The sequence below is a fragment of the Thermobia domestica genome, chromosome 13 (genome assembly GCF_964235325.1).
Source record: "Thermobia domestica chromosome 13, izTheDome1.hap1.1, whole genome shotgun sequence".
NCBI classification, from domain to species: Eukaryota; Metazoa; Arthropoda; class Insecta; order Zygentoma; family Lepismatidae; genus Thermobia; species Thermobia domestica.
In genome coordinates this window covers 197392189-197417074 of record NC_137466.1, presented here as the reverse complement: position 1 = coordinate 197417074, position 24886 = coordinate 197392189, and the positions used below count along the sequence as shown (strand labels likewise).

Sequence of the window (24886 nt, the reverse complement as noted above, 5' to 3'; positions counted from 1 at the left end):
GACTTAAGTCAGATAACGATTTTTCTTAGTCAGTTTTGAAATACTCAGCAAGAAGTATAATCTCTCTATCACCATACAACATCTTTTCCATATCGACCATGTCAGTTGGCAATGTCGACTCATGGAGAACAGAAACTTCATCTATGTTTCTACCACGCCTTCGATAGGGAATCTTGTGAATAAATTATCAATTAAAGCCTGATAAACTGATGATTTCTTATTTGTTTATAAATTTAATTTTTGTAATTACACATGAAGGTTTGATGCCATTACCAAGTTCCCTCCCCCGTCTAGATAGCGAAAGGGAACGAGGTTCCTGGAGTGTTCAGAGGTGAATGGGAATTTCCCTCCTTCTTCCCCTTCAATTACCACACTGCTGTTTGCCATGTGCCAAATTACGATGAATTTAAATTAAATTATCATAGTATAATTATTTCCTTGTTGAATTATCAATACTTTTCAATGAAAAAAAAAAGATGAAATTTGAAAGTTCCAAATCAAGGTAAGTAGACCAACGTAAAGGGGAAAAAACTGTAAAATTTTCCATATAATTATGCGTACAATCCAAACTTAAAATTTCCGTGTAATTAAGCTTACACTACAAATTTTATACCTATTTTAGTCACAAGTTTTTGGGTTGTTTGCCCAGTCCTGTAAGCGCTCCATATAATAAATATAAGTTTCAGCAATTATTATAGTAGAAAGCAATGGATATATGAAGCCAAGCACTGTATTTTTTGTTTCTGATTTTTTTTTCTTAAATAACATCGATCGTTTTCGATTATTTTTACAAACCAACTCACTACCAATTTTCCATATATAGAAAGTGCCCCCTCCCCACACACACATAAAGGAGAATTTTTAAAAAATGCTACTACATATTTTGTTTATTTTCAATAAAGAGTTAATACACTGAATTTCAGCTCCGTAAGTTTAACGGTTTGCAAGATACTGAATTTTTTCTCAAAAATTCGGATCCTCTCTATCTCCTGAGGATATTATGCATTATAATAAAAGCAATATAACATCCCAGTTTGGATTAAGGCTTAACTATATACCAAAAGTAATTTCATTTGACTTTGCAATTTGACCGTGATGATCAGGCACACATAGTTACATTCAATTTTTTATATAATAATTTATATGTTACAGTGATTCAAAAATGTATTTTTTCCAGTAGTTAGCTCTAAAAACTCACAGATCTTGAAAGCTAAGTAGTAGTAGAAGTTCTATTGCTATTATTACAATTAAAAATATCAATATCCAAAAGTGCCTGAAGTTCTTTTTTCACTTGGTTAGATATACTCACCTCAGGTAAGTAGACAGAAACAAGTGGAAAAGAAAGGGAAATGAAGGTCTTGAAAGTAAAACGAAGACAAATTTACCAGTCTTCAGAAGATACTGTCTACAATGCAGTGAGCAGAGAGGGTCGGTAGATCATACTGAGTCGGTGGGTCGCAGTGGGTCATGGTTTGTGGTGGGTCGCAGTGGGTCACGGTGGGTGGTGGGTCGCAGTGGGTCACGGTGGGTGGTGGGTCACAGTGGGTCATGGTGGGTGGTGGGTCGCAGTGGGTCACGGTGGGTCATGGGTCACAGTGGGTCAAATGCTGTTGACCCACGACCCACTGACCCACTCAGAAAACTTGACCCACTTGACCCACTGACCCACTCCATCTCTGGTCAACAGATAGATGGACAAAGCCATTCTATATGACTACAGTGACATACTTACCGACACAAGAACAAATTTAACACCAGGAAACATTGAAAAATAAAATGAAATCTTTGAGTTTTACGTTCCACGTTTATGTCGGTTAGGCTAAAGGAGACGGTGATTATGAGAAATGAATGAAATGGTGGAATGAAGAAAGTGGGAGGAAACGGGAAAACGCCGAGAAAGCCCACGAACACGGTGTTTGTCCACCACAAAATCCACACGGCGCGAGCTGGGATCGAACCAGGGACCCCAAGCACCGGAGATGAACGCTCTACCACTGAGCCATAAGTAAAGAGCACAAGTAAACTGTTAACACTAGTTATTTTTTTTAATGTTCTCTGTGTGTTTTTTTCCTTCTTTAAATGACTTTTATTCAATGAGGATGCTTAATGTTTTTTTAAACTCAAATATAATCATGCATGAGCACATGTCTTGATGATTAATGAGTGGAAATTAAGGTAAAATATAAGGTAACTATTTGTAATTGCCAAGGAAAAAATGTGTTCTTACACTGAATTTTTATTCACCGATTTTATCCCGCTTTACGTATATTTTTATAACGAAATTTACGAATTCTTATTCACCACAAAATCATGTCTCTATGTATATGTTATGCTTACCCGAGGAGTGTCAAATACGTATTTGGAAATTAATTGTGGGTGGTGAACGACGTGCTGCTCTTCTTGGAATGATCAGATATCATTGGTTTAGAAGAATATACCAAGAAGCGATGTGGTCGAGTATCTTTCTGAAATTATTTACGACTGCATATGCCATTATTACGTTATACAAAAGTCAATAACTAGTATTTCTCAGTAGATCTTTGAATTTATTGAAAAATAATTCCAGTCATTGTGTAGAGTTTCTTACGCTTTAAGAATCACTGAGAATGTCCAGGGAGAAAAATCGAACTTTGAACTTCCTTTTATACAAAAAAGACATTTTACTGACTACATTATTACATTTTTCTGAAATAATGTTGCGTGAACATTAGATAAAAATGTGTTCGGAAAAAAAAGGAAGTTCCATTAATGCATAACTCAATCATGTTCAGCGGTGCGGCAGAACGCTTCCAAGGAGTGCACACTGCATGTTATAGAAATCAATAAACTACACTCGTTGGCGATCTGACCTTCGAGCTGTTGTAAAAACCTGTTATATATATATATTTTTTCTCTCGTGTGGTATGTTTTGTGATTGGTGAGGGTTCCTGCGAGAGAGAGAGAGAGTTTTCGCTTGCAAAACTTGATCATATGGCTGGAACGAGCAACTTTAATCGGCGCCAGTTGCAAGCGTCATATTTTCATCATATTTTTAATTGCGCCACCTAGTCGCTGACGGTGCACAAAATTATAACGAAAAAAAAAAAGAAATAACCTGTTTTTCTGTCTAACGAATATATAATAACTTCGCCCTGCTGTGTCGTATTTAAGCGTTATTATTATAAAGCCGGTTTCTATCTGAAACATGAAGGTCTATTTTGCTGATTATTCTATGTATATTTAGGGGTAGTGATGATTGGCATTAGTACTTGGCAATATTGTTGAGGGATAATCTTTTTTCTAAAGCCACATTTTTTTTTGGGGGGGAGAAGAGGGCAAAAGATCGCGGCTGCATAAATGATGTGCCTCTGATAATAAGAGCATTTTGGTGTAGTTTTTGTGATGTTTTTACTATACACATGATTAGTTCTCCACTAGGAAGATTTATATTAGTATTACGAAAAGACGATTGTACATTTCTACGTTCATTTGTTGTATGAAATGTCACTACATTTTACTTTGGATACGCGGTAACTCTACTCACCAGAGTAAATAGAAATTGTGCGTGTAATAAAGAATACTGAAATAGGCGATTAACTAACAAAGGAGCCTCAGTCTGTAAAAGCTTTCGTAACAAAACACAAATTGTGAAACAAGTATTTATAACAGTTATGCCAACTATCGCATAATACTGTAAAACAAAATTTGCGTTGCGTTGACGCAAACCGCTACGGAACGAGGTTCAAGATGTCCGAGACAATTCCCAGCAACCCCCAAAGTGCGTTGTCATTACTCGTATAACTTCCTTTTATCCTTCGCGCACCCACAAGAAACCGATTACTCTGTAGGTAACTGGTGCTACCTGGCCTCTCGCTGTGGTTGGAGGTGCAGTAAAGGAGAATCCGCTCATAACTACACAACTGTTCCTGCAGTAACTATAAAGTGGTTCTGCTACGTTCTCAAATCGAAGATCACTTAAGGAAGCTAGATATACTCCGTGCAAAGAGGTTAGTGGATGTTCCTAAATACATACAGACAGGCACATAGCCAAGGGGTAGGCCCAGGGGGTCCGGAACTTCCCCTTTGGATGCAGAAATGAAAAAATATAAGGAAGGATGAAACAAAAAGAAACGAGAAAAAGACGAATCAGCGTCAAAACTATAAAGCTACAGCAAGCGTTTCGTTACTCTTTCTTATGAGGGGTTTTGTGTGGAGGAAACGGGGGGGGGGGGGTTAAGTTGAAAATGGATATTATTGTAACGAAGCATTCCGAATTCAATCTATCTCCATGCTAATCCTATGGACTACAAATGACGATAGGTCTATATAAACCGGTTCGATAAGATAGAGTCTCAGGTAGAACTTAAGAAATGCCCAGAATCACCAATAATTTGAGACATTTTGAATTTTGGGGTAACAGTAATCCAGTTTATAGAATGTCTTTACTGTCGAAAGAGATCTCGTTGCTATACTTAATAACATATCCTCATTTTATTGTCCTCACAAACCAATATGGGTATGTTGCCAGTAAAATAGTATAGATTGATCGATCCCCTGGTGGGTAACCACAGTATTTCATGTCACTCTCCCCCGCCCAATTCCGAAATCCTAGCTAAACGAACGAATATGTGTTGCCAGTAAAATAGTTTAGAATGATGAGGCCTGGTGTGATACCTACAGTATTTCGTCACGGACCCCCACCCCCCTATTGCGAAATCCTGGCTACGTGCCTGATACAGATCTCAGAAACTTGTATCATTGAAAGAAGATACTAAAGTATAAAATTATCAATATAACTTAGTTTTATTGTAATAACTTTATTTTGTAATATTCTAGGGCTACTGCCGGTAGGCCCGGTAGCCCACAAAATACGCCGTTGATTCGACAGCAAGGTATTGCACACGTTTATTGCTCTGTCCGTCTCACATGCGTTATTACTGATGTAGAGCCCGATATTTGTAAGTTCGATATTTGTGATACTGTAGCGTACTTGTAGTTCAGTACCCTGTTCACTCAAAGTTCGTTATGCATTTTACTCAAACTTTACTATCTTCTTTACTGAAAGTTTACCACGTTCTTTACTCAATGTTTTACGCTCTTTATTTAAACTTGAATATACTATTTACCTACTCAAATATCACTACACTCTTTACTTATAGTTTACTATGCTCTTTACTCAACGTTCATTACGCTCTTTACTCAAAAAGCTTTGTGCTCTTCTCGAAACTCCATACGCTTTTTACTCGAAGTTCACTACGCTTTCTATTCAAAGTTCGCCGCAGGTCTTACTCAAAACTATCACTTCTCTTTATTCTACTATCAAGAAACTATCAAGTTCAATATTCCTTTCACTCAAAGTTATACAACTTGTTTTTCGGCATCAAAACTAACAAGATACGAAGCACGTACAAGAACTTCATAGTTGATAATTCCATTCAAAATGACGGAAAAATCGATACAAGGAAATGATTGAAGAACAAATAAAAAGTATGACACAAAGAATAGGAATGCTGGAATAGAAGGCTCATAAATTGTAAAGAATAGCCTAAAAGATAGAACCGAAATATAGGAACATCTTAACATTGAAGTTTCTTGAACTTAAATTTCAATGTATTATTTAGTAATATCTAAAGTATTGTTGCCAAAATCGGATAGCGGTGAAAATTAATGCTGAATAATACAGATAGAAGTAGAGAAGTGAATTAGAAATGCCCGAAGCGTCCTTGTGGCTTACTTCTGTCTAAGGGCGTTTCTAAATTTATTTTCGCTGATACCAAATTCAACAGCGATTTGTATGTCTGATAGGTTGTCGGAAATAACGGTGCAAGATATATAGATGCTCTCTGTACTTATCAAACTCTGCTGTTAGTGCCTTTTATTTTGCTTTTTCATTTCTTTTGTATTCATATTTCTGTTTTTAACATTGTTTGCTTGGAATCTTGACGGAATTACTGGTTTTGGTGTCATTGCACCGTTCTCATGGAAAGCAAATTTACACAACTTTGAGGAGACAAAAGTAGGTAAGATGGATAATGCGTATCTTGTTTGAATAATTCTTTTTGGTTCTGGCCGTTTTGTTCCTGTAGTTTGAACATTCCTTTGTAGCACCGGAGATAATGACACAGTATAACTTGAAACCTATATTACATGCTCTGTGGAAAATCTAATCTAATCTGGAACTTAAGTATATAATGGTTTGCGAAAAAACTGCAGTCTTTGCGCAATGCAAAATATGTGGGAAGAAATTTATGTATTATGCAATTATCGCAAATTAAATCGGGAGGCTATCTTGCGACTTTATGGTCATTGATTCGGGACAATCTGACACGCATATACATCTAAACGTTGATTGACGGATATTGTATGAACTTAAAAGAAAAATGCGCTATAACATTCGTTGGCGTGTACCGGTATCACACCAAGAAACCGTGCCTCTGCATGGGTCCTGCGGGTGTTATGGTGTGGGATGCCATGGGATTGAGTTCGCGCTTCTACTAATATGTATTACGAGATGTCCAATATAACACCGTTGAAGTGTAGGAGACTGTTGAGATTACCCTTCATTAGTTCTGGTGATTTTTCAACAGGACAGTACGCGTCCGCATGCGGCACGCGATGCCCGACAATTCTTGCATTATCACCGCGTTCTACTGCTTCCTTCCCTGCGTATTTACATGTTCTAATCTGTTGAACATGTCTGGGCAGTGATCACACGAACGTCATCTCCTGTCTACCACGCTGTGTTACAACATTCATTGATGTTCCTGATGGTCTCCCATACAACATTGATCGCTGTTCTGCTACACTTTCGAGGCGCTGTCGCATGTGACAATAGAGCAATGCAAAACTAAGTGTAATCACTTCACCCTTGTACTGTAAGGTATTTGTGTTCCCAACTTGACATTACTAATTCTTCTCGTTCCTAGTGTTACAATTTTAATGTCCGTAAGTGTAGCAAGAGTTTATTTATATTTATGTAATTTCGTGTTCAATGTTATCAAGATATAGTAAACTAATGATTGATTTTTATTTCTTTATTTCCAGCTTTTGATTGGGTGGAAGAATCTCCGAATCACTTAGTAGGTAAGGACACGTTCTATTTTGCTAGTCTTATTCAAACAAAATATAGATTAAATTAGTGTAAACTTGAAGAATTTAGAACCAAAATCGACAATCAACATTTAATTGCACCTTCTTCAAAATTTTGTTATCTCCAATACAATCTTATTACCTGCACATCCCACACCACAAAACAGTCATGTGAACTATACTTTTAAACTTCACGTTATCTTACATATTTATGCAGTAATTTAATATTTAATAAACCAATATAGAAGTTACCAACACAAAAGTTACTACAATCTTCAGTTTAACCCTTTTAAATTTTATAGGAACTATAGTTCCCATGGAGCAGTGTCTTCTTTTTAGGCTCAAAAATGAACCAATAAAGCGTTTTTTTGTGTGTGTATTTTCTCAAGCATAGAAACATTGTAGAACATGTTTCGTGGGGGTTTTTGCATCTTGGGGTCATGACGTCATAAGGGGAAAAATATATTTTCATTGTTACACCTAAGTTCATTATTTTTTGGCGGGGTTACTTTTGCAGCTAGAAGATTGAAATTTTGTACAAACATTCAGTGTATACCCCAGTATTTACCATATTTTTCAGCTCTGTACCTTAACATGGGCGGAGTCCAGAGGGGCGACAAGGGGGGAAATGCGATTTTTTCAGGGAAATTTCACTTTTCCCTCCAATTTCCCGCCTCTGGTACATGATGGGGAAATTTTATAAAAATACGATGTGAAAGATTGTTCCATTCTGAAGAGAATGAGCTATGAACCATGGTCGTAGTTTAATTAGGAACGTCTCAGAAAGTTTTTATTTGAGACTCTGTATAAGCAGACATGTGGAATATACTGGGAATATGCGTAGGACATCGGTAAATATTTTTTCCAGCGCTTATTTCTCAAGATAGGAGCCTGGAAGTTTATACACACAGTCAGCATACCAGTTACTATTTCCTGAATTTTTTCTGCTGTCTGCGTTAACACAGGGGCGGCTCCAGATGGAGAAAACGGGGGAAGGGATTTTTCTTCTAAAAATTCCCTTTCTTCCCGATTTACTCGCTTTATATACACAGTAGAGAGATGCAAGTAGTGCCGTCTGAAAGGTTGTTCAATTTTGAAAAGAACGAGCTATGAATCAAGGTCCTAGGTTAAGTAGGGACGTGTCAGGAAATTTTTATCTGAGACCCTGTAAAAACAGGCATCAGGGTCATTTAAAGTAAAATGGTCCATTGTGGAGAAATTAAAAAAAAAATCCCTCCCTTACTTTTCAAGATAGGAGCCTGGAATTTTCTACACGTAGTGAGCATACCCGTTGCTATTTCCTGAATTTTTTCTGATGTGTACGTTAACACAGGGGCAGTTCCAGAGGGCCGCAAAATTTAAAAAGAGGGATTCGTTATAGAAAAATTGAAGGATTTCTGCCATTTTTCCTCTCGGGTGCATCATAGGGACATTTGAATAGTACTTTTGTAAAGGCAGGTCTATTCTGAAGAGAACGAGCTATGAGCCATGGTCCTAGGTTAATTAGGGACGTCACAAGAAATTTTTATATTTAATCCGGGCCATTTAAGGTGAAATGGGGCATTATGGGGATTTTTAAAAAAATATTCCTTCCTTTTTCAATGAACTCAGCATACCAGTTGCTATTTCCTGAATTTTTTCTGCTGTCTGCGTTAACACAGGGGAGGCTCCAGAGGGAGAAAACGGGGCAAGGGATTTTTCTTCTAAAAATTCCCTTTCTTTCCGATTTACTCGCTTTTATATACGATGGAGAGAGGCGAGTAGTGCCGTCTGAAAGGTTGTTCTATTCTGAAAAGAACGAGCTATGAACCATGATCCTAGGTTAATTAGGGACGTCTCAGAAAATTTGTATATTTCATCCGGGTCATTTAAGGTAAAATGGTCCATTGTGGGGAAATTTTTAAATTTTGTTTTTTACCTTACTTTTCAAGATAGGAGTCTGGAATTTTGGAATTTTGCTACTTCCTGAATTTTTTCTGATGTCTACGTTAACACGGGGGCGGCTCCAGAGCGCCCCAAAATTAAAAAAAGGATTTCTTAAAGAAAAACTTAGGGATTTCTGCAATTTTTCCCTCAGATGCACCATAGGGACATTTGAATAGTACTTTTGGAAAGGCAGTATTCTGAAGAGAACGAGGTATGAGCCATGGTCCTAGGTTAATTAGGGACGTCTCAGGAAATTTTTATAATTAATCCGGGTCATTTAAGGCGAAATGGTCCATTGTGGGGATTTTTTTTTTAAAAAACCCTCCATTACTTTTCAAGATAGGAGCCTGGAATTTTTTACATGGACTCAGTATACCAGTTGCTATTTCCTGACTTTTTCCTGATGTCTGCGTTAACATAGGGGCTGCTCCAGAGGACTTCAAAATTTAAAAAGAGGGATTTCTGCAATTTTTTCCCCTCAGGTGCATCATTGGGACATTTGAATAGTACTTTTGAAAAGGCAGCTCTATTCTGAAGAGAACGAGCTATAAACCATAATCCTACGGTAAATAGGGGCGTGTCAAGAAATTTTAAAGTTACATTTTAAACGGAAAGACTAAGGACGTGCATCGAACGTTACAAACTCAGTCCATGTTCAGTAAATGCAACTGGGATACCCAGACGGTCGGAAAATCGTATGAAACTGCTTCATGGAAAACACACAATTGCAAATGGTTTTTCTTTATAAATTTGACCTGCAATATTCTGTAGAACAAGCCGAAAAAATATCAATGGATCTGGAATAGGAATGGTGAATGAATTAGCAATGGATTTGGGACAGGAATGGTGAATGAACGCACTATTCGCCGTTAGTTTTTACATTTCGTTCCGGTAACACAACATTGTCAGATGAGCTCCGTGGTCACAGATCATCATCATCTTCGAATGAGTTCTTGAGGAACATGGTGGAAGCAGACCCTCGGAAAATTATTCGTGCCGTTGAAGACGAGCTAGGGCTACATCATACGACTCTTTTCCTACGGCTCCATGGAACCGGTAACGTGAAAAATGCATCTGCTGTGACAATCGTAAACTATCAAGACAATGGTTGAATCGTAATCAACGTCCAGCACGATTTTCAAATCCTGCAGAAGGCATTGGTGCTGGTATAGTGATCTATGATGGAAGTAATGCATTATGTCTTTCTCAAGAGATGTGAAACCACCAACGCAGATGGTTATAATACTGAACTCTGTGAAATATACAGCAAACTTGTTTGTAAGCATCCAGGAATGGTCAACAGACATGGTGTCTTCATGTTGCATTATAATGTGCGCCCACATATTGCGCACAGGATGGTGTAGGCTCTGCACAAGTTGCAGTGTTATTAAACTTTCTTCATCTAGCGCATTCCCCTGATATCTCTCTCACTGACTACCACCTCTTCGAGCATTCCGATCATTTCTTGAGAGGGAAGGAAGACATTCCCTGGTGTTGCATGGTACAACACCTTCTCATCGAAGGATCTAGACTTACTTCGCCATGGAAACCAATAATTGGTTGAACAATGGCAATGACGATGGTTGCAGACATTCATTAACCAGCAGTTGTATTATTTATTTATTTATTTTTGTTTTTGGAAATGACGCACCTCGGGTGGATACCATTCTAGTAACCTTATATACTCGTATGACAGGTTTGTCCACAATGAGGCTACCAGGACGCAAAGTGTGTCAGGTAATTTTAGAGGATTGAGTGAAAATAATTGAAACACTTGAAGCAGTTAGCAAGTTAAACTTTGTATATAAGTATTTATAATACAAGGATCAGTCATATGTCTGGCAGTATTCTTGGACACAATATACCTGTATCTATTATAGTATAATAAAACCAAGTTAACATTTAAAGTGTTATCCCCTTGTTTTGGACTGTCTGCAGCCACTTTCCTGCCAATTCCTCGATTCCACGTCGATATCATGTCTTATCCTTAAAGGTAAAGAAGTCAGTCATTGTTGTTTCTTCCTCCTCGTTGGTGAAGCATCGTGATTTCAGAAGGTCTCCCATGAACCGAAACTGTTAGTAATCTGAAGGGGAAAAAGATCAGGACTGTGCCAGATGTGGCATCAGTTCGATACCATCATATTCCTGAGTTTTTTGGTGCGTTTTTCGAGCCAAGTTTGGTTTCGCGTCGTCCTGTTGCAGCAGGGCACGATTTCGATTCAGCAGTGCAAGATATTGTTGATATAGTACAGCATACATCAATCCAACTGTTTGAAATAAAGGCCAGCGTTGATGCTTCGTCCATTATGAACGTCTCGAAGTGAATTATCCCCGCGTAGTTGCACCAACCACAGAGCATAACTTTATCGATCCAGATTCTCTTTAACGACCGGCTCTGGAAATCCTTGCTCAATCATTTTTTTCTACATTTAGGTTTCGGAAAATCCCCTAGTTCTCGTCATATGTGACAGTTCGTATCAGAAAACGCACATTACGCGGATTTTGCAGCAACTATCGGACACACCCATTCTTCCTTGGGATTCAGCATAGGTCAACTCATGTGGTACAATGCAGCAGTTCCTGATGGTTTTGTCGAGTTCGTAAGTTTGACGCACTACAGAGGATTGGAACATGGCAAATCGGTTTGACAATCGTTGTTTGCTGGTGGATTAATGTTCATCAATGGCTTGTCATATGACCTTAGAATCCGTTAACCTGAGGCAGCCAGACCGTGCGTTATCTCCGACATTTTTACAACCTGCACGAAATTTCTGGAACCAACGAGTTGTGTGCTGTTCTCTGCACCTTCTCATTTTGTATGACAAATGTTTTGGGTCGCTGCCACAATGTTATTTTTGAATTCGAACTCATAGAATAACAGTTTATGTATTAGACGTTGTTGAGCACTCATTGTCACAGCCATTAAAAACTGGCAAAAGATACTTCCTCCGTGTCAAATAGTCTGCTTGCCACACTACCTCTTGGGCCAGTTTGACCTTATTGGGCGCGAGTCAATCACGGCGTGTACGCGCACCTGCTGTTTGGGTTGTGGAAATATTGTAAAACTTATGAATTATTCTTATAATATAATATTAAAATCTAGTGTCTCAAGTATCTGTTCTAATTTTAGTGTAGGTTTACTTCAGACCTGCCAAATCTTAATAATTTTAAGGTTCGGATTTATTATAAATGAAGAGGAATGCATAAGAAACAAATAACGACTTTTGATTTTTCAATACCTGTATTGTTAAAGATTAATTCATGCATTAACAATAGCAGTAACTATAAATAACTTATTTCTTAATAAACGTAGTTAAGAACACTACTCAAATTCAACACTTTAACCCTTTGACTACCATTTTATTAAATGTGAACATTCTTTTATATGTACTACTCCTTTACTGTGGGATATTCCTGACATGTGTACACAGTTTTGGAAACTAAACACAATCTCCTGGTCACATCTAACAAGATGGGAGAACAACATGCATTTTTTGAGAATTTTCTAAAAACAAATTTCCAACGATGTTTGAATTATTCGCATGGGACACATGTGTCCCGTTGGTAGTCAAAGGGTTAAGTAATTAACAATATATTCTTAAGTTGTACGCGTGTATGATCAAACTGGCCGTAAATATATTGTATTAATTGAAAGAAAGCATAACGTTAGGCTAACATAAGTTTATCAGAAAGATGATGAGCAAGCCTAAGGTAGCCTAACCTAAGTGAAGCTAACCTAAGTTAGGTTAAGCTAACCGAAGCTAAGTTCTGCTAAGCTAAACTTAACTAACCAAAAATAACCTAACATAACCAAGTTAAACTTAAATACCTAAATGAAACTAAGCTAACCGAAAGCAATCCAGATTCACCTAAACCTAGTCTAGTGTAGCATTCTGCACTTACTACGAGGCTAAGGTTATTTAAACTGAACTTACCTAACTTAAACCGATGCTAACCCTAAGACTTATTTCCAAATATAAGGTAACAAACTGAACTTAACTAACTAATCAAAGTTAACATCACTTGCGAAGTTAATGTTAACCTAAGCCAAAGAGTAGATTTATTCCAAGAAAATCCAGGCTTATAGTCACTTATTTCATGCACTTTAAAGTAAATCTGTGTTGAGTAATGTAAAATTGCTGATTAAATACGACTTACGAAGACATGAGGAGTATATATGTTTTATGGAACACCCCATGAATTGAGATTTTGTTTTGCTGCATGCCTTATTACTCCTGAAAGTTAATTGCTTTTGACATACAGTAATATAATGAACTTGTTTTGTTGTTTTACTGTAGGGAACAAAAGCCAAGTTCGTTTATCGGGCGAGGATATAGCTCAAGTACGAAAACCAGAGGAAACAGTTGTGCTACCTGGTGGATGCTTGTTAACGCCAAAACAATATGAAGATTTGGAAGGATTCAGAGAGAACCGACATGTTAAGAAATGGTATGATTTTTCCGATTTTCGTTAATTTCGTAGAGTAAGAATTTAAAAAAAAAAAGATTTGTATATGTAAATTACATCTATTCACAGCCAACAATATACGTGAGATAATATTCCTCGACTGATAAACATATAGGCCCTATACTTAATGATGGTAATTCTAGAACATTTGATCTGTACCGTTTCTATATACAGGATGTTTCAGAACAACACCGACAGCGTTCGGGAGGTGATTTCTGACACCAAGGTAAGACAAAAATTATAGACCAATCTGACAATGAGTACACAAATGCTTCCTTTCGAAGTTAAAGACTACCGAAAACATGAAAAATGAACTTTACAGATCCATAGCTCCAAAGCTATGGGACCTACTCTAGTCGAGCCAAGAACCATTTTTCAGAATCCGAAGGTACTCGTGCAACAATTTTTATAGAGGGAGTTTGGCTACAGGCATATAATCTGAAGTACCGTACTCAACAACTACCTCTATAAAAATTGTTGCAATACTACCGCAGGATTCTGAAACTTGGATAGGGCATATACTAGTTCGTAAGTAAAGTTTTGACCCGACTACGGTAGGTCCCATAGAATTGAAGCTATAAACCTTTAAAGTTCATTTTTTTTCATGTTTTCGGCAGACTATAACTCTGAAAGGAAGTATTTGTGTACCCAGGTTGGTCTATAATTTTTTTCTTACCTTGGTGTCAGGAATCACCTTCCAAACGTTGTCGGTGTTGTTTTGAAATAACCTATATATAGCGTATATTATCTCATAATGCTCGTTTTTATGCTAATTATGCTCGTTTTTCGTAAATATAAGGATAGTATACGCTAGACCAGGGATGCAAATAACCACTCGCCCGCTCGCCCAGGGCGAGTGGTTCATCAGTGCGGGTGAGTATTTAATATCATACCGAACATAAGTAAATGATTTCTATTGTGGAATGTGGGCTAATAGCATTTTTCTTGGGCTAGTAAAATTTAGTTGCTTATTTGCATCCCTACGCTAGACTAAAGAAATATTAGGTGAGTATATGTCGTCTACTTGCGTATATGCCTCAATACATTCCTGCCTGTAATTGTACTGTATATTGCAATGCTGTCCAACGTTCTTCCATAATTGAATTTATCGAAAAATGTATACGGACATATATACAGTCCGGCTCAAACCTATTGATGTTTAAGGTTTGTCCTCCTTTTCACAATATCCAATGCAAGTTAGATGACGTTGTCTAATAGCTTTGTTCTTGGATTAGGAGAAAGCAATTTCAAACTATGTCCTTATGATATATGTCACTATAGCGTTAATAAACTTCTAAGAACGAAATTTTATTTTTTTCTTTATTTTAATTTCTCGCGTTAATGTTTCATGTTATGCCTGTACACTAAAGGAAGCGAAATCCGACAACGTCGCACCTGCACACCATTGGCTTTCGACAGACGTCAAGAGGTTTTTGCCAGACTTTAGGCTATCTTTTAAACGTGGGAGATAATTTGTATTTGAATCAAATGCACAGAAATCAGTATTTGATTTAGAAAGAATTTACATTTCAAGACGATGTTTGTTTTACTACACAGAAGCATTGTTGTGTAACAAGATTTGAAGAGGTAGACTATAAAAATACCAGTAACAGAACAGAGCTAATGAACGATTGGGAAAACATGTAACGTAGATATTCGGAAATATTTTGTCTTGAAATATGAATGATATCAACAATAACGTCAAATCTGATTTAGGATGCCGTATTGACAGGTTGATAGTTTGTATCTAATATATGATTGAAAAATGTATTTACTTTATGAATTATTTGACATTTGTGGGGACTATTTTCTCTCTTACATACAATATAGACATGAATCTTACTATCCTATATATTGTTGAACTCAGTAAAATAAAGTAGGTCGTTTTAATGAAAGTGACGCCACCTATGTATGAATTCATTTTTTAATTTTATTAACCATCTTCTTAACCTATATTGAAAAGCATCCTTTCAGACCGCCACTTCTTGGTCTTCATCTGTGTACCAAATTTCAGCTCCATGGCTGAGTACTTTTTTACAGCAGTGAGGCTACATTCGTCATTCCCTGGGAAGAGTCTCACTGCAATCAAATTGCCTCAAAAATTGCCTCAAAAAAACTCACCCTAAAAGTAAACTATTTACCCGTTGTGGATTTTTCAGAAGAAATTACTTATATTAATGAAAACGTTTATTTATGAAATATGAGCAAAATCGTGTGTCATTTTTTGAAAAAATCGTCCGAAAATACTCACCCCAAGAATAAACTAACCCCTGCATATTTTTAAGATAACAAGTTAATGTCATATTACCAGGTTATTAATAAAATGTTTATTTATGAAATATGAACAAAATCGTATGTCATTTTTTGAAAAAATCGTCCGAAAATACTCACCCCAAGAATAAACTAACCCCTGCATATTTTTAGGATAACAAGTTAATGTCATATTACCAGGTTATTAATAAAATGTTTATTTATGGAATATGAACAAAATCGTGTGTCATTTTTTGAAAAAAATCGTCCGAAAATACTCACCCCAAGAATAAACTAACCCCTGCATATTTTTAGGATAACAAGTTAATGTCATATTACCAGATTATTAATAAATGTTTATTTATGAAATATGAACAAAATCGTGTGTCATTTTTTGAATAAATCGTCCGAAAATACTCACCCCAAGAATAAACTAACCTCTGCATATTTTTAGGATAACAAGTTAATGTCATATTACCAGGTTATTAATAAAATGTTTATTTATGAAATATGAACAAAATCGGATAAGTCGTTTTTGAGAAAATCCTCCGCAAAGAACTCACTCCCAATAAACTACATATTTTCTTCAGAACATAGGTTAATTTAGGCGTGAACCATACTGACCTATATATCATTTAAAAATGGAACATTTTGGTGCCTATGCATAATTTATAGTTTTGCTGTTTTATTGACCATTTAACTTATATTCAGCAGCGTCCTTTCAGACGTGGCACTTCTAAGTCACCTTCTCTATACTAAAATTCCAGCACCATTGCCTGAGTACCTTTTGCTACAGGGAAGCACAATTGTTACAGTCGTTATTTCGTGGAAAGATTTTCCTTGCAATAGAATCAATAATCTGTTCATTTCGATGAAAGGTTACGCTCTTATATGTAATTTTCTTCCCTCTACTAATTTACTGTCCATTATATCACTTATCACATCTCTAATAAAGATGGTTCCTTTTCAGACAATGCCCTCGCCAGTTCTTTTCCTCTTTTTAACTATTTCCAGATAACGTTCTTCTGCATAAGGATGCGCACGAGACAAGATTTGTGGCTGTCTCGTCTCGAAAATGTGCTGTAAAAGTAATGTCTCGACTCGAATTTTGTCAGGAAAATCCTGTCTCGACTCGTCTCGTGCGCATAGGAACCGGTCAAAATCCCCACAGTCAAAACACCCACACTGGTAATCGGTCATAACCTCCAACGGTCATAACTCCCACACAAATGGACAAAACAGCCACACATAGCAACGGTCACAATCCCCACATAAATGGACAAAACCCCCACACAAATGGACAAAACTCCCACATGCAGAAATTGTCACAACTGCCACACAAATGGACAAAACCCCCACACAATCGGACAAATCTCCCACACTCTGAAATGATCCTGGTTGCATGTCTTGCCCTTGTACTTTTTAATAACATTTTTTTATTCCACTTAAACTGATGTTGCAACTATTCTTCTTGCACTGTTTTCTAATGACAGAAACACTAAAGTGGGCGTCATAAAGAGCCGCAACAAAGACGTGCAATCACGATCATTTCAGAGTGTGGGGGATTTGTCCGATTGTGTGGGGGTTTTGTCCATTTGTGTGGCAGTTGTGACAATTTCTGCATGTGGGAGTTTTGACCATTTGTGTGGGGGTTTTGTCCATTTATGTGGGGATTATGACCGTTGCTATGTGTGGCTGTTTTGTCCATTTGTGTGGGAGTTTTGACCGATTTTGTGGGCGTTTTGACATTTCTTGAGTGTGGGGGTTTTGGCTGTGGGGGTTTTGACCGTTCGTGCGTTTGAGAGATTTGTCCATTTGTGTGAAGTTATGACCGATCGTGTGGGCGTTTTGACATTTCTTGAGTGTGCGGTTTTGGCTGTGGGGGTTATGACCGTTCGTGTATTTGGAAGATTTGTCCATTTGTGTGGGGGTTATGACCGATCGTGTGGGCGTTTTGACCTTTCTTTAGTGTGGGGGTTTTGGCTGTGGGGTTTTGACCTAGACCCGTGCGCATCCCTACTTCTGCATCAATTTTAACAACCATTCCTTCGTTACTTGTTCGCTTACGTAGCTAGCTACTTTTCTTCATTTTTCACTGTGTTCACAATTCTTGACTCCTCTAGTTTCATTGCACTTTCGTTATGTTCTTATGGTTTCTTACCATACTTCAGTAATACTAATACCGGTTCTAGCGAGATATGTTAAAACTAGTGAGATTGAATCTTGCAAAAAAAAAAAAAAAAAAACTGTGTTCAACTAAGTCCAGGCTCAACCTATCTCTCAACATAGTTTTTTTCTTTAGTCCTGGAAGCACAGACAAATACAGACGAACTTCTTATATTGTACATTCAAATAAGAACTTTATTGTTGACACAAGTAACAGCCAATCAGATTCGGGAAATGTTAAGAAAGAATGGCGCTGTTGTCATTGTTTCTCTTGATGTCACAAACAGAGGATGGAGAATGTCGACTACTAACCAAACTTAGCAGCTTTAGAAATAGAAGCAATAGGAAATGGAAGAATGCATTAAGTACATTGTATTAAGTCAATAAACTGGTAATCTATATTGATAATGCATAATTAATACTGTTTCTCTAATACAGTTTTAAAAGATACTAAAGCGTTGAACACATCGATGGCGTGTGTTATCAGGCGAATGAAATGAAGCCTGTGAAGCAATGTTGGCCCGTGGTAAAGGGATGTGGCTAACTACCGGTAGACGCACTACAGCACGCACAGGCGATAAATCGTTCTCTGATTTAATAAGGAAGGCAAAGACATGACAACACCGCATCCTTCTCATTTGCCAACAAGGAGCTCGGAGCTCCGCCTTCAAAGGTAATAAATACCGTCCCTTAGCATAGAATATTTTTCTTTTATATCTCATACGTGACTCTGAAGTTTACCAGGGGCGGGTTTAGGATTTCAATTTTGGGTAGGCTTGCTCCCTCGCTCATGGACAAATATACACATTTGATTGATTAATGGCAGTAGGAAATTACTTTTACAGTAGTGGTTGAAGCTATTTGTTAAATAATTATCTACCATTAATATAAATAGTGGAAAATATATTTACTCTTTATCGTATCTTTTAGCGTTTGTATATTTTTCAAAATTTTTGGGTAGGCCCGTGTCTACCTGGCCTACCCGCTAAAGGCGCCACTGAAGTTTACGTGTTTTTAAAATTCTCGTATGAATGTCATCTAAGTACAACGTTTTTCTTTTTCTTTGCCTTCTTCTTCCTCTGTATCGAGACCCCTAACACTGGTTCCACCCCATGATTTCAAGTTTTCGTAAGAGTTTACTGTCTGTGTATGTAATCCTTGTTTTGTGCTTTGGAGTTCCAATAGCGGACTTCGATGAAAGCAAAATTGTTGTAGAAATGCACCTAAGTTTTACGGTAATTCACTAATTTAATCTTACATTAGCTGGCTTGAGGCAAAGCTTTTTCCTTTTTGTAATTACTGGCTTCAAATTTCTTTGGTACTGTTTAACCTTGTGGATATCATATAGATATTCATACGAGGGGGGACCCAAAAAAAAAGGAGAATTGTGCTGCAGTGGGGAGGGAGAGTGGGGGAACCCATTGTTGTACCAATTGTCCGTTACGATCACGTCACCTGCGTCAGTGTGCGAAGTTGTGTCGCTGTGAGTGCATCGGTTCGCTCTTGAGAGTTTGTTTAGTAAACCAACTTTTTCCAGTTCGGCGAAAACGTGATGGCAGATTATCGAGGCGGCTGTGAAATTTGGTTTCCTGTTGGGGAAATCGGCCGCGGAAACTACTGTAATGCTGAAGACTGCTTATGGGGATGCTGCCCTAAGTAAAACCAGAGTATACGAGTGGTTTGCACGTTTTAAAAATGGAGAACTGTCAATTGAAGACCAACCCCGTTCAGAACGCCCCTCAACGGCAAGAACTGACGAAAACGTCGAAAAAATCAATGCCCTCGTTCGTGAAGACCGTCGCCGAACCATTAATCAACTCTGTGAGATGTCTGAAATATCGTGGAGTTCAATTCAGAGGATTTTATCAGAAGATTTACACATGAAAAGGGTTGCAGCCAAATTTGTCCCTCGCCTTCTCACAGACGAGCAAAAGGAGCGTCGACTTGAGGCATGTGTTGAACTTCAAAATCAGCTCAAAGAGGACCCTGACTTTTTTGCCAAGGTGATTACTGATGATGAATTGTGGTGCTATGGCTATGACCCCGAATCAAAGCAGCAATCAAGCCAGTGGAGGAGGTTTTGCCACTGTGGAGGAGGTAAAACAAAAATCGCTGAAGGTCATAAGGAGATCCCGATAAGTGATTTTCAAAACTGTTTTGAACAATGGAAGGATCGTTTGCAGAAATGCGTTTCGGTCCATGGACAATACTTTGAAGGTGATGAAAATTTGGTGTAAAAATATTGAGAAATAAAGAAGTTACGACGAATTTCCCGTTTTTTTTTTTGGGTCCCCCCTCGTACGTGATGTATTTCTGCATTTAACATATGGTTATTTCTTTTTATGTTACAGCTTCTGTGAGAAGGGGAATGTGTTCTGTGAAGTGGTGCGTGAGAATGTAGAAGATCGCTGAGAATAACCCAGAAAGAAAGCCCAACTCCAAAATACGTAAAATGCCGTATTCACAAAAGGAAGAAAGATGTAGATGTGTTTATAAATGGCATTTGTGTCTTACGAGTATTTGTGTATGAGTGTGAGAGAAAAGATATATTTTGACTCGTGTACAGTGTTTATTTAATAAAATTTACCCAATTCCGAAAGTTTTAATTTTTTGTATTGTATGACATTAGAATTGGTGCTAGTTATTGTTTTTTTTTTTAAAAAAAAAAAAATCGTGCCGGAACCAAATATAAAATCCCTCATTTGTAGTTGATATTGTCATTTCCCCTCAATTTTTTAAAAGGAATTCCAGTTAAACTACAAACAGAAATTTGATCTCAAGAGGTGAATGAAGTAATAAAGACGATTTTATGTTACGATTCAATTGTATTGATTTTTTAAAATAATAGCGCAAATGTTTTACGTCAATCCTTGGTTCCTTTCCTTTCGCATCTTACTCCTGAAAAATGTAAATATATTTATAATTAATATTCCTAAACTGACACTAATATGTAAGGTACACATATTTAACAATAGTAAAATAAGTTTATAGTGTAACGCTTCGACTCTATCAGACACAAGAACAGTTGTATGCTACCTTGGAAGTGTTTCATGATGAGTTAAAATGGATATGTTGTGTATATACAGGGTGTTCTAAAGTAGGCACCACGGACCCTAGAAAACTATTTACAAGTCAAAGCAAAAATGCTGTGTAATGGTATACCATCACAGGCTTCATTCATATTCTATAGCCAAACAAAAATTTGTGGAAACACCGTATATACATTGATCTACAAATTCATCAGGTAGTTACATTAATTCTTCCCAGATGGCAGTTAAAGTGAATATACGTTATATATAGAAGTAAACATAGCTTGCTTGCAACAAAAACAGAGCGCGAGAGATAGCATGAGCTATGAGAAGCGGGAGGTAGGAAGAACGCTATTCGCTGCGAGGGTGACAGTGGAGAGAGGAGGAAGATTTTTTGGTAGTGTTTCTAACCCATGCTGATACTAACCTCCAACATAAGTGAAAACAACACAGAACTATACACAAAGAACCACACTTCACTGAACACAAGAACACTGTGTCCGGTTTGGCCTCTTCATGTATCTCTCAAGACGCCCCCATCTGTGTCATAAATAACTACCCCGGGAGCAGTAGCGTACGCAGGAATTTATTTCGGGAGGAGTCCAAACTCAATATGAGAGTATTTTATATTAAAATTCCTAAAATTGCCCCTAAAATTAGGCTAAATTTACACAAAAGCTGAAATTCCCTGGGGGTCCGAACCCCCAGGTCCCACCCCTGCGTACGTCCCTGCTCGGGAGGGAGGGTACTAATAGGACCACTTTGTGTTACCAGCGAAAATGACAAACTTTCTTGTATGAGGAGGGAAGGAGTTGACAGGTCTGTAGCCACGATTTCCCTAAAGCGAGGACATGAGTCGTGGTCGCCAGAATGAATGAATTGCAAATATAGGTTGTGTTATGTGATGTAAGTTTTACTTACTTTAGCTTACTCATTTAAAAAAAATAAATAATAAAAAAAGCAATGAACGAGTAAGGAAACCTTTATTGCATCGAATGCACTTTTACATCTTATTAAATAAATAGGCTAATTTATTGTTGAGATTTTTCTAAATGAAGGTGAGAAAAGGAAGGCTGCAGATTGATTCAAAGTGTCACTGTCATCCCTCCCCAGAAATGCTTCAAATCACCAAATTCTAGTTCACTGTTGTGGCAGTTAGCAACACTATTAGGATTGCCCGTTCCTTTCAAGTTTGTTGGTTGCGGGTGGGTTCAAGGTCATAGCTCATGCTATCCCTCGCGCCCTGTAATAGAGGGGCAAACAAGCACATATACACACATTGCTAAAGATGCTACTTGTACGAATATTAATAGATGGGATTAGTATCAATATTTATCAGCTTTAACTGCCATCTGGCGAAAATTGTTGTAATTGCCTTATGGGATTTCGCAAAACAGATGATAGTAAAAAGCTTACCTACGATGTTAGCATATAGTGAAATATTTGGTTGCCCTAGTACCTAAAGGAAGGTTTGGATGGATCATCATTACATGGTAAGTTTTATTTTGACTTGTAGAATAGCTTAGCACAGTATGCTTCACGGGAACCATTTTAAAAACATCCGATGTGAGCTATTATGTTCCATGTATTTTTTTTTTTTAAATTATTCTTGTGCCTAATCAAGATTCGGCTATAATATTAGAATGTTACATTTCGACTGTATTCTATAAGTGTGAGTGTACCGTGTTCACAACTAGTATCAGTTTAATATAATATGTGAATAAAATCAAATATATATTTAATACTGTATCTTACATGATGTCGTTATTTAAAAAATAAATATGAATGTATTTGTATTTGTAGAAGAGAGCTGAAAAGATGGTGACTCCCCTTTAATGTTGATTCTATTCCACTCTTCATCGCCTCACAACTAGATATTGGCAGTTACAGAGAAAATAATAATAATAATAATAATAATAATAATAATAATAATAATAATAATAATAATAATAATAATAATAGAAAACACTTCTGAGATCTTTTCCCAAGTGTGTACCTTCAGTAATAGGACGATGAAGAAGAGGAAGACAGGCTCGTCATATTCTCAGCTCTGTATTTTATGTATATACAGGGTGTCCCAATGAATTTTGACTGTTTTTGATCTGGAATTTACAATTAATACACTGTCATCTTCTTCATAAAAGTACGGGAGTAAGATTGCTCCACTGACCACGAATTCACGGTTTCTGAAAAATTAGGAAATGCTGAATACTTAAAGTCGCGTTGCCTCCTCACCATTACACTAATGTTCACACAATGATGTAGCAAAAATCGTCATAACTACTGGAGTACCCTGTATATGCGCAATAGTAAAACAAAAAGAAACGTATGAAATATCTGGCAGTGGAAATAAGCACTACAAAGACAGACAGATTTTAGAAAAATGTCAGAATAGTACGTGTATGTTCCATTACAGAAAAGTAGATACCATATTGCAGTCATTTTCAACCAGCGAATGTATAAAGTCAAGGCATGAGAAGAGACACAAAGAAGCAGTAATAGCCAATAACAAAAAAGCGGAGAGAGAGATCGTAATATACCAGATCAGTGTTACCAGTTTATGCTTTGAAAAAGTGGAAGCCTGAAAGATCTTCGACTCTTTCCATTAATGCTATAATTTGTCTGCTACCACTGCATCAGATAGCTTACTGTGCTCTGTATGTCTGTTTGATGTGCTGCTGAAAACATATTAAACATATATATACATGTATATGTATTAAAACAAAATAGAAACACCTATACTCTCCGTCACTCAAATTGGCGTATGACATCAGCCAATGAGCTTGCAGTGTGCTGTTACTAAATCTCTAGGGAGGAACCTAATCATTCATAATTGATTTTATTCGTATTGTGGAGAATTATGAATGAATAGATTCGTCCGTGAAGATTTATTGGCTGATGCCATACGCCAATTTGGATGACGCGGAGTATAGTTGGGAGGTTATTGCTTTACAGTTACCGTATTCGTAGAACCGTACATTCATATGCTCCCAGCATACCATTAACAGTAAGACTAATAAAATATTTGTATTGTGAACGTATAAGCACTGAATTCACTCAGATCGTATCTCTTGGTTACAAGATATGTCCACATTCCAACTTGAGCATTCGATTCAAAATCAGAAAGATTTGAAGCAGAAACACTTGTCACTCTGACCTTTCACTTCAAGAATTAATATTATGAAACCTCTAATTCATAGTTCCTCTCATTGGTTATCCAAACAAGAAAAAATGCGTTAAATTTGAATTCTCACGATGCAACTCCTTGTAATGCGTTGGTCAAGATCCCACTGCCTTGTATAGAAAACATTCCTGGAAAACATTTTCATGATACACTGTAAATTGAAGATGAGTATATAATGGGTACTAAAATACATCGTGGGTGCATGGGAACTAATTTCTACTTGATGTTCTTTGTGAAAACAAAATAGTAAAATTGCAACATAGGTGGCGTTTAATAAAATATAATATATAATAAATCGTTTTCGCACTTCATGGTAGAGGTCTGTACGGGCTCGGACCGACCCCACGAGCCTAAGCCCGACCCGGCTTGTGGGCCGGACTCGGGCCTACAAAATATATATATCCCTTCGGGCTCGGGCCGTAAATTTTCAAATGTACAACATATTTCCCAGGCCTTTTCGGGCCTAACTTTGTAAATATACTCTACAATGATATCTATATTGAACTGTTCTTTCTAGAGAACTTTTAAAGTACAACTGTAAAATTAAACCTCTAATTGCTGTAAATAAAAATACAAATTTGTGTTAATTATTAAGTTTTTTGTAATTCAGGCTTATTTCGGGCTCATTTGATTATCACACGAGCTCGGACGGACTCGGGTCGGGCCTCACATTATAAATTCACGGGCCGGGCCGGGCTCGGGCTAAAAATTCCGGCCCGTGCAGACCTCTACTTCATGGGGCACAATAATACTTCTCCTCTTACGTCTGTATTATTTTATCGAAGATGTATTCTTG

The 24886-nt window shown here is 37.2% G+C and overlaps 1 protein-coding gene across 1 annotated transcript in view; it reads left to right on the top strand.

The window, feature by feature from the left end:
* Nucleotides 1-23040, top strand: part of LOC145668917 (WAP four-disulfide core domain protein 1-like) — a 346689-nt gene extending 323649 nt beyond the window's left edge. The window contains exons 3-5 of the mRNA XM_081737197.1: nucleotides 7024-7062; nucleotides 13293-13443; nucleotides 20229-23040. Of these exons, the coding sequence (XP_081593323.1) occupies nucleotides 7024-7062; nucleotides 13293-13443; nucleotides 20229-20289 (251 nt within the window). The 3' untranslated portion in view covers nucleotides 20290-23040. The remainder of the gene's footprint in view (nucleotides 1-7023; nucleotides 7063-13292; nucleotides 13444-20228) is intronic.
* The last annotated feature ends 1846 nt before the right edge of the window (nucleotides 23041-24886 follow it).